Below are 15765 nucleotides of genomic sequence, written 5' to 3' on the forward strand. Positions count from 1 at the left end.
TGGGATGATTTCCCATCCCTGCAGAAATCCTGACCTCTGCCACAGGTGGCTGAGTGACACAAAAGCTGTGTCCTTGGTTCCCAGCCTTACCTTCTCATGTCGTTCATCTTGCTCTGCAGCTCCTGCTCTGAATAGTCTTCTTATATTCCCATGTGATGTACCCTGAAATACATCATTTAGTGAGTCTGAACAAAACATAAGACATTAATTGGAACTATGAAGAAATGTCTTTTGCACTTTACTTGGAGAATGTTCCATCCTATAACTTCTGCTCTCAATTGTAACACATGATTTTTTATAAAAAGAAAGATAACAAGTCAGCTCTTCAGTGTGCACATTGATGAAACTTGGTGAAATACAACTTTAAGAAAAGGTAATTTGAAAACTTCAATATTCTTATCAGAATCTCTGCTATTAGTTACCGTTCCAATGTTCTGATCTGATGATGTGTCTCTCAGAGCTGTTTTGTCACTCCCCCCCTCAAATGCACTTCAAGTGCTTTAGGAGCATCACTGGAATTTTGAATAAACTCGATATATCTTAGCAAAGCTGCTACAGCTGCACAACTGAAGTACTTTGGAAAAAAAAGAAATCTTTAATGAACGCTGAACAGTGTTATTTAATTATAATCCAGGTAATTAAATTAATTAAACCAAGGAAATCACCTTCCAGTCACTCAGCTCTCACCAGGGAAATCACTTCCCTGCCAAGCAGATGCAACCAACACAAGCTGCTACATCACTCTAGGGCCCCACTGAGTCTTCCCAAGGGGTCTCCAAAGGCTTCCCTGTTGACTTCTGGGAACCTGGGAACACTCACATGGAAGCCAGTGCCCCCTAATGTGCCCCAGACGTTTCTCAGGGCCCCACAATTAGCTCTACAGACATCCAGACATGCCCCAGAGCAAGTATGTGTGCTGTAGGGAGCCCAAGAGACATTCCAGAGCACCCTAGTACTCCTCAGTGCACTCATGGATGCTTCACCTGTCTCTAAATATGCCCTACTGGACTTTGTTTTCTCTTCTGGAGCTTTCCTTAGTTCTCAGCTTTGCTTTCTCATGCCATTTATCTCGCTCCACAGCTTTTGCTCGCAATATTCTCTCTTGCATTCCCACCTTCCAACAGAATCACAGAATTGTAGGGGTTGGAAGGGACCTCTATTGATCATTGAGTCCAACCCCCCTGCCATGGCAGGTTCCCTACACCACGTTGCACAGGTAGGTGTCCAGGTGGGTCTTGAATATCTCCAGAGAAGGAGACTCCACCACCTCTCTGGGCAGCCTGTTCCAGTGCTCCGTCAGCCTCACCGTAAAGAGGTTCTTGCACACATTCGTGCGGAACTTCCTATGCAGAAGTTTCAGCCCATTACCCCTAGTCCTGTCCCCACGCACTACTGAAAAGAGACCAGCCGTGCCACTATGGCCCCCACACCTCAGGTATTTATAAACCTGGATCAAATCCCCTCTCAGCACCGCCAACGACAACCCTCTGCACTCTGCCAGTCAGACAGTTCACGACCCACTTCACTGTCCACTCATCTATCCCATACTTCCTCAGCTTTGTTATAAGGATGTCGTGGGGGACAGTATCAAAAACCTTTCTGAAATCAAGGTAGACTACATCTACCACTCTAGCCCCGTCCACCCAGCTAGTGACATCTTCATAAAAGGCCACCAGGTTGGTCAAGCACGACCTCCCCTTGGTGAACCCATGCTGAGTACTCCTGATAACCTCCTTATCACCCAGTTCTCTGGAGATGGCATCCAGCACAAGCTGTTCCATCACCTTCCCTGGGACAGAGGTGAGGCTGACTGGCCTATAATTACCTGGCTCTTCCTTCTTGCCCTTTTTGAAGACTGCAGTGACATTGGTCATCCTCCAGTCTTCAGGCACCTCCCCAGTTCTCCAAGACCTCTGAAAGATTACAGAGAGCAGCTCAGCAATGACCTCCACCAGTTCTCTCAGCACCCGTGGATGCACCCCATGCACCCATCCCATGTATTTATGGACATTAATGTTTCCTAGGCAATCACAGACCACCTCTTCCCTGACTAAAGAGAAATCTCCTATTGTCCAGACTCTCTCATTAACCTCCAGGGTCTGGGATTTCTGAGGGAGAGCCTTTTCACTAAAGACAGAAGCAAAGAAGGCATTCAGTGTTTCTGCCTTCTCAGCATCCTCTGTTATCAGAACGCCTTCCTCCCCCCCTTGTTTTTTGTTTATTAGCAAACTATTAATATACTACAAAATAATAGCACTAATTACTAAGTAACATCACCATGCCAGCATCCCGACCACCTGCTTTAGAGATTTCTCCTTCATTTTGTGCAACACTTCAAAAACTGCAAAGGAAAAAAGCAAGTACAGAACCAGGACACCACTTCCCTCAGGATTTTACAGTCTCATTCATGTCTCACAGATGGAGGCCCTGACAACAAGAGCTGTGTCTGTCCATAACAAGGACTCACCTCTGCAGGTGCAGGGGCAGCTCTCAGAGAAGCCTTCTTCATTTCTGCTTTCTTCTCTTTTTGTCTTTTGACTGGGAGGTGGTGTTGATCTGCCTGAGGGAAGGGAGGCCCCTTCAGAGGGATCTAGATAAGCTGGATCAACCTCACTGGGCTGAGGTGAATGGGATGTGGTACACCCAGGCCAAGTGCCAGGTCCTGCACTTTGGCCACAATAACCCCATGCAGCGCTATAGGCTTGGGGCTGAGTGGCTGCAGGGCTGTCCAGAGGAAATGGACCTGGGGCTGTTGGTCGATGCTCAGCTGAACATGAGCCAACAGTGTGCCCAGGTGGCCAAGAAGGCCCACGGCATCCTGGCCTGTATAAGAAATAGTGTGGCCAGCAGGAGCAGAGAGGTAATCATCCCCTTGGACTCAACACTGGGGAGGCTGCGCCTCAAGTCTTATGTTCAGTTTGGGGTTCCTCGCTACAAGAAAGTCATTGAGGCACTGGAACTTGTACATGGAAGTCTGTCCCTCGAGCAGCTCCCATTCATCATCAGCTCCCATTCTGAACCCCACTGTGCAAAACAGCAAAACTTCTACTGCAAATGGCTGCAGTCACCAAAGCTCAGCCCACTATCCAGGTATCAGCCTTCTCCCTTCTGTTTTCCATCATAGCCCATAGTTTTGCTTCCAGAAATGGAACTCCTCTTTAACAGCCAAAACACAAACTAATACATCACTTTCACTGCTCCTTCCCGCACCCCCATAGGAATGGTTACCTGACATCCCCTACAGCACAGCACCTGCTCACAAGTATCATTCAAACTCTATTCTTTCATACTTCTTGAGAGAGGACGGTAAAAACTCACTTATGCATGACGGTAAGGACAGTCTGTCCCCATCACATCCCTCTGTGTGCTGAAAGCTGCCATTGGATCTCTTGCAGCCTGCTGGCTACTGCTCACAAACACAGGGAACTGCACCACACTGATTCTAAAGAGAGAAAGGAAGAAACTCTGGTGGGAATGAGCACCCAAGGTTTGCAGAGATGCTCCAGATTGTGACAGAGATGGAATATCAGAGTGCTGGGACATGATTGATCACTAAGGAAAACACTTGGAAGCACATTCAATCTGCAGAAGCTGTAATTACTGGGCACAGTCAGCTTTCCTATGGCTCATCTGGAGGAGGCGGGTGGTCTCACACATCTGCTCAGGGGCTTCAGCTGAGACACTTGCACAATGCTGGGATCATTCTGATGGAAACTATGTCTTCAGATACCATGGTTAAATCCATCCAAAATGATCAAGCGGAGCCTTAGCTCTTGAGCAGCACTTCTTCCCCACCCTTCACTACTCCAAGCAGCTCCAACAAACTTCTCAGAAGAAATCCAGGCCAGCACAGACCTGGAAGACCAGAACCAAGTGCCGCTTGTGGGACGGCAGTGCCCACTCCTTGCTTCCACCCTGCTCCAGCAGGTTAAGGAGTCTGAGCCTCACTGGCCTTTGACAGCTCAAGACTTTCAGCACCTCATGCCAACATTTCTCACTAAGATACACCTCAGGCATTGAATTCTCTTCTCACTACCTCCTCCCAGTCCTCCCCTAGGAACAGAAACCATTCAGATTCTACAGCAAACTACAGCATCTGCACTGCAAGAGCACACTGAACCACCTGCAACAATGAAACATGGTTTTGGAGAGTGGGTTTGAAAACACACCTTTAGACAGCTGTCTCCCTGTACCCAAAAGGAAACCAAGCAGCAAAAGAAGAGTCCAGCCTGAAACATGCCCATGCTACTAGCCCAGGTTTTTCACAGTGAATGTAAAATCCATCCTGCTCTTGAGGTAACAAATGACCAGTGGGTCTCCCCTTGCTCCACCCCTTCTCCTTCAAAGCCAGAAAAAGAAAGAAAAAACAAGCAGAAGAAACCCAGACGTACCTTTCCACACACAGAGCAGAAAGTGGAACAGCAGTTGGTCTCCTTCCTGAGACATGGTGGGGAGCATCCCAGAGGAAGCCCAAGTTCTTTGCTTCTCTCCACAGGGACTTCAAGCACTCTTGGCAAGAGCTGCTTTGGTTCTTTCTTCAACTGCTTCCATCACCAGAATCTCCTTTGGAAAAGGAACACTAAAGAAAGAATCAGCAAATGAGAAAGAATGAGCAATAACCACTTTCCCAGCTTTCTTCTGACATGCAATTAAGACTCACGACTTGGGCAAGGTCTTAAAATCAGCTGGTTACAAGAACTGTCCCAAAATATATCCAGCTTCTGTACAGCTGCCGTTATTTCTGTCAGTGAGTGTAATCACAGAATCATAGAATGGCCCGGGCTGGAAGGGACCTCAAGGATCATGAAGATCAATCGCCTCCCTGTCCCTGCTGGCCATCCCCTCTTCTGATGGAGCCCAGGGGACCATTTGCTCTCTGAGCTGCAAGAGCACGCTGATGGCTCACGTTCTGTTTTTCATCCACCAGGACCCCCAGGTCCTTCTCTGCGGGGCTTCTCTTAAGGACTGCTCCTCCCAGGCTGTAGAAATGCCTGGGATTCCTCCAGCCCAAGTGCAAAACCTTGCACTTTGCTGTCTTGAACCTCATTAGATTCACCTAGGCCAACCTCTCGGTTGAGCTCCCTCTGAATGGCATCCCTTCCTTCCACTGCATCAGCCGCACCACTCAGCAAACAGCAGAGGGTGCACTCCATTGCATCATTGGTGTCACTGATAACCATGTAAAAAAGCACTGGTCCCAAGACAGACTCCTGGATGACACCACTTGTTATTGGCCTCCACCTGGACACAGAACCATGAATCACCACCCTCTGTCTGTGGCCTTTCAACCAATCCCTTATCCACCAGGTGGTCCACCTGTCAAATCCACATCCCTCCAGTTTAGAGATAAGGATGTGGTGGAGGGCCATGTCAAAGATCTCGCTCAAGTCCAGGTCAATGACATCAGTTTCCTTCCTTTTGTCCACAAATGCCGTCACTCCATCATAGAAGAGCACCAGATTGGTTAGGCATGGCCTTCCCCTGCTAAAGCCACGCTGGCTGTCTTGGATCACATGCTCATTCCTTATATGATCAAGCATGTCTTTGAGGCAGATCTGTTCTTCAGCATTTTCATCACAGTTCTACATTTGAATCAAATAATCGGTGTTGCTGCCACCAAGAAAACCTCTTTGTCTTCTACTCCTGCTGCAGCTTTCACCAGAAGCAAAGGGAGAGGCCACCTCCTAGATCCAAATTTTAAGAAACCAACACCCAATAGGTGTCATCTGAAGTAAAATAGGAGAGAAATCAAGATGACTCTTCTGCATCCAGCTTGGATCACTCCCTCACTCAGGCACACCACCATCAGATCAAGGAGATGCTGCCTTCAGCTTAGAGATTGTATGGGAAATCACACCTTGAACCTCTGATTAATCAGCTGAGGCAAGTGTTGGGTCAGCTGCGGGAGCACCGGTGAGAGTAATGGAGCTGTGCTCACAGAAGGGGTGGACCTCGACTCCACCTCCTCTGAGACCTCATTTAAAGGCTGACCACCACTGAGGCAGCATCTCTTGGAGATTGCTCCCCAGTTGAGACTGCCTCAGCTTTCTGGTCAAAACATTGACATTGGTGAGTTTTCCTTTGCTAACAACCTTTGACTATTTACCACCATCTTGGTTAACATCTTTTTATTAGCCACCCTTACAGAGACCATAAGGGCTTGGGCTTCCAAACTCTCAGCAAGCATTTGGATCAGCCAGCTTCCTGCTGGGGAGCCCCCTGCATCACTGCTGCCTCCTTTGGTACCGTACCTGCAGATGCTTCAGAGCTCATTAGCATGGACTTCCTTCCTCCCCTCAGCAGCTGCTCCTGCACTCACCTTCATTCCTGCTCAGATACCGGCCGCTTCCAGCACCAGCTGACCTGCAAGACACAGAAAGGAAAGGTGGGAGTCATGCAAATCCCCAAGAAGCCCAAGGCTGCATCACCACCACGTATGGCAGCCTCAGGAAGTCAGCTGCAACTACATCCTTTGTCAGAATGGAAACAGGAATCGTCAATTAAGTGTGACCTCTGAACTCATTGCCACCATCAGAAACAGGCACTGAAATCGCTCACTTCACTGCAGCTGGTTACCTCCAAATTCTTTTACTTTTAGGAAAATGCAGACACGGAATTGAAGGACACTAGAAAAGTGACATCTACTTCCCCATAGGTGGTTAAACTTGGAAGCAGGACTTGAGCAAGAAAAGCTTCTCAGCTCAGAATCACAGAATTATCAAGGTTGGAAAATACCTAGAAGATCATCTGGTCCAACCATTGCCAATACTTCCCGGATAAATCATATTCCATACATCACATCCAAACGTTTCTTGAACACTCCCATGGTTGGTGACTCCACCACCTCTCTGGGCAGTTAATTCCAGTGCCTGACTACCCTTTCTGAGAAGTAAGATTTCCTAATGTCCAGCCTGAATCTTCCCTGGCGCAGCTTAAAACCATTCCCTCTAGTTCTATCACTGATTACTCGAGAGAAGAGGCCAACCCCCAGCTCACTACAACCTACCTTCAGGAAGTTATAGAGAGTTATAAGGTCTCCCCTGAGCCTCCTCTTCTACAGGCTGAACAATCCCAACACCGTCAGCTGCTCCTTGTAAGGCCTGTGCTCCAAATCCCTCACTACCTTCGTAGGTGAAGACATTCCAGAACCGCAAGGTTTTCCTGCATGGAGAGGCTCAAAACTGAATAGGTCAGACCTCCTTCTCTCCATCATTGCTGTCACGTGAAAGGCTGTCCTTGGAACTGCAGTGACTCATGCATCCTAACTGCACTCCATTGATGGAAGCACACCGTGCATCATCGCTACTTGCCGGGGTGTTCCTGCACTGGCAAGGGATGGATTCACCTGGAAAGAGTAGATACACAGCAGTTAGTGTAAACTTTCACTATCCAAGGAGGCAAAGGCTTGGTGCTGCCTGTCAAGCAGGTTTCAAGCAGCTTGCGAGACTCATTTGGGAAAGACAAGTGTCAACCAAAGATGTCAGGCACGGCTCGAACGCAGGAATACAGAAAGAGGTACAAGCCCACTGAAAGCATGAATTCTACCTGTGTTGCTGACAAGCAGTGTTTTGAAAGCTGGATTTGCACCCTTACCTGCCAGGACCAAGACTTCAGCTTCAGAGGGCTCCCTGGCACTGCTCTGCAGTTGGTTCTCGGCCACAGGGGATGGTTTGCCCAGGCAGAAGCAGGAACGCCAACTGCCAGCTGCTGACTCTGCCCTCTTACTGGGAGAACTTGGTCTGGAGAGAGAAAACAGAGCATGCTGTCAGTCGTGGTGCAGGGTGAGGGAAGAGCTGCACTGAGCCCTTGCCAATAGTTGCCTGTTCCCAGCACTACCTGGTTTCTGCTGAAACACAGCTTAGAAAAGCGCTCTGTTTCAAACAGCAGAGGACGCTTCCATTCCTACAGCTCAGCCCTCAAGTCCTGCTGGCTACATTTGCTTTTCTCTGGGGCTGGATTCTATATGAATTTGGTCTTGTCCCACATAACACAGCCAAACAACTTCTCAGCCTGACATTTTATTGAGTCTGGCCCTCCAGAATAATTGGTGCACTAACAAGCTCACAACATGCTTGATTAAAGCACGGAATTAAAAAGAAAGTCAGCCAAACAGAGGGTCACATAGAACAAGAAATGACAAATAAACACTCCTGAAAGGCTACGTACTGCAAACAGACGGAACGGTGCGGAACAGGCTGGGTAGGGTTTATTCCACATCGAGCACAACAAAATCTGCACTAAAATGGGATGGGGGAATTCCATTCCACCACCAAATACAGGTGTCTCCAAGAGGCAAAAAAAAAAAAAAAAGAAAAAGAAAAAAAACAACCCAGAAGTTTGAACTTCAGAAGTTCAGTTCCTTTTCCCATTTCTGTTACTGTGAAGAAAATAATGCCATTTGTGTCCAAACTAAGGGCAAAAGAAATAAGTAACTCACATGACAAATGCACAGGTGTTGAATCTTCAGCATCCATTAAATCCAAGTTCCTTGTTTTTGTGGGTTTTTGTGTGTGTGTTCTGCTTTGTGTTGTGGCATTTATTTATTTATTTATTTTGTTATTTTTTAGTCAAAAGTTATTAGCAAAGGAAAACTCACCAATGTCGATGCCTTGACCAGAAAGCTGAGGTAGTCTCAACTGGGAAGCAGTCCCCACATCCCCCTCTGCCCCCCCCCACAATGGCCACTCCCGCGCACTGCAGCTCAGCCAATCGGAGCCGGCGGAGCTGCCGCTGCCCAATGGGAGGCCGGGGGAGGCCGGCGCTGGGACGGGGAGAGGAGAGAAGAGACAGAGGCAGCACTGAGGTGGGATGGGCTGATGGGGAGTGCGGGGAGGACAGGGGGGTGTGGGGCTGTGGGGGGGCAGAGGGGGATGTGGGGCTGCAATGTGTCAGCGTCAGGAGCACAGGTGAAGGCAGCTGAGCTGTGTGAGCAGTTGTGTTTGAGTCTGGCTGCAGCTCTCTTAGACCCCACTGAAGGGCTGAGTGCCACTGGGAAAGGATCTCTGTGTGGAGATTGCTTCTACTAGAGGTAGTTCTATCAGACTGTTCTATAGAGCTGTGCAGGGGCTGTAAAGGGAGCTGAGGGGGACTGTAGGAGGGATATGGGGCTGTGGTGGGCCATAGGAGGACTAGGGGCTCTAGGGGGCTCTGAGGGTGTGTAGGGGTTGTGGGGAGCTATTGGAGGATATGGGCAGGTATGGGGCTTTAAGGGGTGGTGTATGGAGAGATAGAGGGTTGTGGGGGCCTTAGGGTGATATGGGGCTACTGGGGGCTGTCGGGGGCAAATATGGGGAGGAATATGGAGTTGTAACAGATTGTGGGGGTGTAGGTGTGGTATATATATATCTATATATATAGATCTGTCATTGTCTTCATTCGAAGAAATCTGAAAATAAAGAGTCCCAGCTGATAGTAAAGACTACCCAGAGGGATGGGATGACCATATGGACTGTGCTGAGGATGCTTTATAATGTGTGATAAACACTGTGAAGCAGTGTTGCTCCAGGAAATGGCCCAATACGACACAGAAGCAACTTTAAATATCTTCCAGTCACAAGCTGTTCATATCTAATGTCTATTTTACCCAATGTTTTCCAGTTCCAGAAGCAGAGGATGCCTTTATCAACAAGCAGAAGGTGCAGAAGGAGGTGAAGGCTGCACCAACAGAAAATGCCACGCTGAGCTGCGAGGTGGCCCAGGAGAAGACGGAGGTGAAGTGGTACAAGGAGGGGAAACTGATCACCTGGAGCAAGATGTTCAAGGTGGAGTCAGGGCAAACAGCGTCGGCTGGTGGTGAGCCAGGTGGAGAAGAAAGATGCAGGGGAGTACAGCTGCGAGGCTGCTGGCCAGAAACTCACCTTCAAGATTCATGTCACAGGTAAGACAGGTGTTGTCTGAAATACAGCAGAGAACAGTAAAGTAAAATCTAGTTTCTATTATACAGTGATCCAGTTGCAGTAGTCTGTGCTGAGGTTTTTTCCCTAGACTTGATTGCCTGGGTTTGTAGAAAGTATTTGGTTTTAGTATGGCACAAAGACCTGTTTCAGTCTGTCTGTAGAATAATAATTACTGATATATGTACAGTGGAAGCAATATTCAAGATATTATTCAAATCTCTCCTGTGCCTGAGATCCCAAACTGTAATTCCTGTTCACAGAAACATTTGACTAAGATAAGTATGTGCAGTGAGGCTGGAGTGCATGTTGTACGTGCAGCCTTTCATGGCAGGAGAAGCAGGAACTTCTCCTAGTAGTACACTGACTTTTTACTATGCCTTTATGTTGGAGGCTGCATCTGGATAGGTGAGTCTGCTCCTCACAGTAAGAGACCTGGTAGAGCTGACTATTCCCAGAGCTCAAAGCAAATAGATAGCTGCAAATCACACACAAAGAAGAAAGGACTGCGTTGGTGAGCATATTTCCTTTGTGCCTTTGACAGTCACAGTTGTGGCAATGGTAGAGGCCATCAGGAGTCTGTTCAGGAAGCCAGGAGTACTGTTCTGGGTCATGAAAAGGCAGCCAGTGGTTTGACTATCACACGTTTATATGTTTTGATGTTTCACAGTGGGTCTTAAGTAAAAGGAACTCAGGTTTTGGTTGCCTGCAGGACAGATGTTCTTTTGGGTTCAATATGTTTGCATAGTGACTTGAAACCATGGGACTGGTGTTCAAGGACCCTCTTGGTTCCTTCAGTTCCTGGGTTCTTTCTTGCCTAGATTTGACACTTTGTTTCAACAGAAGAGCTGATATTCTCTAGTGAAGGCTATTAGTTTGGGCACAAGTGGTAACCTAAACCTGTTCCAACCTGTACATACAAACCTGCAAGATGGTCTCATTTCAGTCCCTCAGTCAATACTTTTTCTTTTCTTCCCTCAGAGCCAAAACCTGTGTTTATAAACCAGGAGAAGGTGCAGAAAGAGGTGCGTGCTGCCCTGGCAGCAAGTGCCTCCCTCAGCTGTGAAGTAGCACAGGATCCAACCGAAGTAAAATGGTACAAGGATGGAAGACTGCTTGCCTCCTCCAGAAAGTTCAGAATGGAATCTGTGGGCAAAACACGGCGTCTGGTTGTGGAGCAGCTGGAGAAGAAAGATGCTGGAGAATACATCTGCGAGGCTGCTGGCCAGAAGATGACCTTCAAGTTGGAATCAACTGGTGAGCATTCGCTTTGGGAGCACTAAGCAGCTTTGGTGGGATGTGGTTGGGGTGGAATGGGTGGTTTCATTGACATGAGAGAACAGGCAGTGATGCTGTGAAACCAGATGGATGATGCTCAGCCTGGCCATGTGCCTCAGAGCTCTTTGCTCAAGGAAGCCAAGTGTAGTTGTGGGTTTGCTCTCAAGAGCACAGTTTGGTAGGGATGAGTTGGCGGTTGGACTAGATGAGCTTAGTGGTCTTTTCCAGCCTTAGTGACTCTGTGGTTCTCTGCTTCAGGAAAGACCTGCTCTCTGACTTACATACGTGTCCAAGTCAAGGATGCAGCAGAAATCAAATCTGTAGCAGAAAAGGCAGAATCTCGTGCCCATCTTACAGTTAAAGGTAATTATGCTTCTGATGACGATTTTGCTTAAATTATCTTATATTATAAACCAGCTAACATCCTTTGCTTTAATGTCTAAGAAGTTAAACACCACCAGGACCTTTCACAGAAATAAAAACTCCTACCTACCTACCTTTCTGCCCACAAAGTATCCACCTTGTCTTTTGGGATTTACTTTTGCTAAGTAAAACAGATTATTTTCTTAGGAGGTTGATTTTCTACCTCTAGACTTGAGATTTATGTTTGAACGTTGAGGGATAAAAAACATAGCTTGTCTTTTTCTTCACTTTCTCATGCTGTTTGAAAAGAGCACAGAGTTTGTTTGTTTTTTTTACTATATACAATGTTAGGGTATATATATGATGTTAAGTGCGATAAAGAAAAGGGAGACATTTGAGTTAGCACACTACTCAAGAGTTCAGTCCCCAGCTTCGTAATGCGAGGAGTTTGATATCGGGGTGGGAAGGTCATGTTTTGATTTGGATGTTGGACTGGGAATCAGAAGATCTGGGCTCTCTTCAGGTTGTCAGTCATATTGTCTGACTTCTTAACAACATTCCTTTCTTTCTAGTATTTTAATGATGTTTTAAGGCATTTTGAGCTGATAGGTGTAGTGTTCATGTGCAGTAATGCTGACGTGAGTAAGTAGGGTGATAATGTAAGGGTTTTTTACATTCCTTCTAAATCTCTGCTTTCTCTCCTTCCATCCTTCTTAAAGAGCAATCCATTAATCTAGTAAAGGAGCTGTGTGATGAGGATGTGACTGAGCCTGAAGAAGCCAAATTTGAATGCGAGGTATCCATTCCTTCTGTGAAACCTCCCAAGTAGTATCTACGTGGGGAAGTCTTACAGGCTGGCAGAAACTTGATTATGCAGCAAGAAGGCACCATCCACCGGCTGACCATACTGAAAACCACCACTGATATGACAGGCACCATTCAGTTCTCAATTGGCAAATCAAAATCCACAGCCAATCTGCTTGTTAGAGGTAACATATCCTGGCTTGGTTTACTTCATGAAGATGAAGAATTAATTAATGTCCAGTCTTCCTTCACTGGGGTCTTTGAAATATTGTGTGTGTGTCTGGAGGTTCTGCTCCATTTCCAGTTCAAAGTCATTGGACACTAAATGAGACAGCTGCGTCTCAGTAAAAGATCTGTATGAATAGTTGTGATGTGCTTACTATTCAGATCTACAGAGCTGAGGTTTTGTCCTTGGCTATAGCAAAGAAGTCAAATCAGGTGAAATTAATTGTATTTCTGAAGTAGACAAGTTTAAGTTTGGTAGCACCTAAATTTGATGCAGTTTGTCATTGATTTTATCTGAAAGAAATTTGCAGGCTTTTTATCTCCTGTTGTCCCCAGCGTAAGAGTCTCCATTCACATCCTAAAGTACTTATTATATTTTCAACTCACTGTTGAAAGAGGAAAATCAAAAGTGTTCAGCAGCTTATCCTCTTAATACTGTGGCCTGCTGTATGAGCTCTGCTCCACGTGAGGGCAATGCCAGCTCTCCAGATTTAGAAGAGCTACATCCCAATTTTTTCATATGATATCAGTCCCACCCACGGCAATGCAGGCTGTCCCTCCTGTTCCCTGTATTCTCCTACTGAATACTTGAGAATTCCATAAAGCGTATTCAGTCAACAGACATGAAACCACTTTAGGTTCTATATTGGTGTCGTCAGTAATGGTAAAGATTTATTGATACCTCTTTAAAAATCTGAACACAACTGGAAATGTCTCAACTTCTGTATCACGTTGTTCTGTTTTGCCTGTTTAATTGCAGAGAAGCCTGCTGTCTTCATGAAGTGTTTGAATGATGCTTTTGTTGAGGAGTGGGGTGTGATTAAATTGGAATGCGAAGTCTCTAAAGAGAAGGTCAAACCAGTGTGGAAAAAGGACGGTGTTGTGCTCACTTCTGGCAACAAGTTTGAGCTGCTACAGTCTGGGAAGACCCTATGTCTCCTTCTCCATGACCTCGAGAAGTCAGATGCAGGTTTATATACCTGTGATATTGGCAGTGATGTTGCCAAATCAAAGGTCGGCATTCAGGGTAAGTACTGTGGAAAGTAAAGGAGTGCTGAAAGCACATTCAGTGTGGTCACTATGTCTTACACCTATTCCCGCACGAGCCTTAATAGTTTCTACAATAGAAGTGTATTACTGCAATTTAGCACAGTGATGTCTGGAAAATTCCCATTGCTTTTGAAGTAAATGTATCTCCTTTTGCCATGAAAATCACAAAACACGTCAAGAATGTCCTGGAAATGTTTCCTTTCTAAACATCCCTAAAATGGAGAAATGGTTTGAACACCAGTAGGGGTAGGATGGTAACAAATTAGCTAATAGAAACATTTAATGTCTTGTCGTAGGCAAAACCCTTTTTCTCACGCAGCATCCTAGAGTTGTCCTCTCTGTTAGGTTTTTCCCTCTGTAGCTCATTGAATCTTCATTGTGCTCCATGGACTGAGCTGCTCTCCTTGTAGTTCTTCCAGAGCAAAGCCAAGAGATTCACGTCTCTTTTTTTTATAGCTTTCTGGTAATTCTGAGAGGAGAATGTCTTAGAGAATACATCAGTGAGGAACGCAGCCATGATCTGCAAATCCTGAGTTCAAACACCAGTACTGCTACTCACATTGGTCACGAATGCCTTTTCTCCATCTAAACCTCATACTAACCTATCTCTTATCTTCTAGAGCTGAATATTGGCATTAGCAAACGGCTGAAAAACAATGAAATCCAGGAGGTAGAAGATGGCACTTTTGAATGCATTCTGTCCCATGAAAGCATTGATGAGTTCAAGTGGACACTGAATGGAAGCAGAGTGGAAAGTGGTGGGCGATTTAAAGCTTCTAACGTGGGTTGGTAAGAGACTCTCCTTATCAAAAGTGTGACTCCTACTGACTCTGGGGAAGTCGTTTTTATTGCCCGTGGTCTAACCTCCAAAGCCTCTCTGTCTGTGAAAGGTAATGAGATGGGAGAGATTCTGGGGTCTGATTCCTTCAACTGTCTTCTGATAAGATTGTCATGAGAGCTAACTCATAATATGGTTAAAGTGAATAGCAACCTTCTACTTGAACCTTGAAGCACTGAGAATTTCTCTTAAAAATAAGTAAAAGGAGGAACCATTTGACACAAATGTGAGAACTACCCAAAGCACTGGGGTAGTGTTGGAAATGGGCATCTCACTACAGCTTGTTCCATTAACAGTAAATCAGGAATGATCTGTTGAGGGAACTGTGGGAGCAATATCCTCTAAGTATAAGCTGAAGGGATGGCCTTCACATCATCTAGCTGTACAACAAATTCCTATCTAGAACATGTGCATCTGAGAGCATCATCTGAGGCTCCCAGTGTGATGAGTGGAGAGAAGGAAGAGGCAGTTTTCAGACATGGTTCATCATCCTCAATGGGGTAGATTTAAGAGAGAATTAATGGTGCCTGGAATTCTATTGTCTGTACTTTACAGATTACTGCTGGCTGTAGGATGGCCTCTGTTGCAAGTGCCTCTCTAACTTATCTCCAGCATGTAGATGCGTGTATTTTGAGAGAGGCATCCTACCCTAAGTGTATGTTACTCAAAAAGCAATGTTTTCTTTCAGAAAAACCTACTGAGGTAACAAAACAGCTGGAGGATAAGACAGCAGCAGCAGGGCAGGACATCAGCCTGAGCCGTGAGCTGTCGAAACCAGATGTGAACATCAGGTGGTACAAGGATGGCAAAGCAATCAGAAAAAGCCAGAAGTACGACTTGCAGCAGGAGGGAACTGGGGCCATTCTGATCATCCATGACTCTACTGCCAAGGACAGCGGGGAGTACACCTGTGAGACAGAGGACTCTGAAACAAAAGCCAGGGTCACTGTGCAAGGTGAGTTGAAAAGCACACTGGGGAAGGCATGTAGAGAAGTCGAGGTAAATATCTGCAGCCTGTGGGTGATGTTTTTCTCTTCTGTTTCCTTGAGCGGGATCAATTCTTAGTTTTCAGAAAATATGGTGGATTAAAATATTTTAGTTAAAATAATCTCTAAACTGAATGATAAATTGCATGAGAAAGCAAAGCTGAGAACTAAGCTCCAGAAGAGAAAACAAAGTCAAGTATGGCATATTTAGAGACAGGTGAAGAACCCTTGAGCGCACTGAGGAGTACTAGCATACTCTGGAATGTCTCTTGGGCTCCCTACAGCACACATACTTGCTCTGGGGCATGTCTGGATGTCTGTAGAGCTA

At 46.2% G+C, this 15765-nt stretch overlaps 1 protein-coding gene and 2 long non-coding RNA genes across 3 annotated transcripts; 2 read left to right on the plus strand and 1 right to left on the minus strand.

The window, feature by feature from the left end:
• Positions 1 to 4452: 4452 nt before the first annotated feature.
• On the minus strand, positions 4453 to 7510 carry LOC146757596 (uncharacterized). Its single transcript, XR_014936124.1, has 3 exons — positions 7007 to 7510; positions 6252 to 6363; positions 4453 to 4579 (listed from the first exon to the last, which is right to left on the minus strand). It is a non-coding gene; the product is annotated as an uncharacterized LOC146757596 (long non-coding RNA).
• Positions 7511 to 13304: 5794 nt separating this feature from the next.
• LOC146757597 (obscurin-like) lies at positions 13305 to 14406 on the plus strand. The gene is made up of 2 exons (XM_085520693.1): positions 13305 to 13590; positions 14234 to 14406. The coding sequence occupies exons 1-2, from the start codon at positions 13341 to 13343 to the stop codon at positions 14404 to 14406; spliced, it is 423 nt and encodes a 140-aa protein (XP_085376819.1). The 5' UTR covers positions 13305 to 13340.
• LOC146757598 (uncharacterized) lies at positions 14405 to 15406 on the plus strand. The gene is made up of 2 exons (XR_014936119.1): positions 14405 to 14503; positions 15140 to 15406. It is a non-coding gene; the product is annotated as an uncharacterized LOC146757598 (long non-coding RNA).
• Positions 15407 to 15765: the final 359 nt, after the last annotated feature.

This window comes from Coturnix japonica, chromosome 20 (genome assembly GCF_054131305.1).
Source record: "Coturnix japonica strain WE chromosome 20, WE-NBRP24, whole genome shotgun sequence".
Classification (NCBI taxonomy): domain Eukaryota; kingdom Metazoa; phylum Chordata; class Aves; order Galliformes; family Phasianidae; genus Coturnix; species Coturnix japonica.

Coding starts and splice junctions, on each gene's coding strand:
- LOC146757597 (XM_085520693.1), top strand. CDS start 13,341: ATGAAGTGTTTGAATGATGCTTTTGTTGAGGAGTGGGGTGTGATTAAA. Junction 13,591..14,233: donor ATCAAAGGTCGGCATTCAGG/GTAAGTACTGTG, acceptor CTTATCTTCTAG/AGCTGAATATTGGCATTAGC.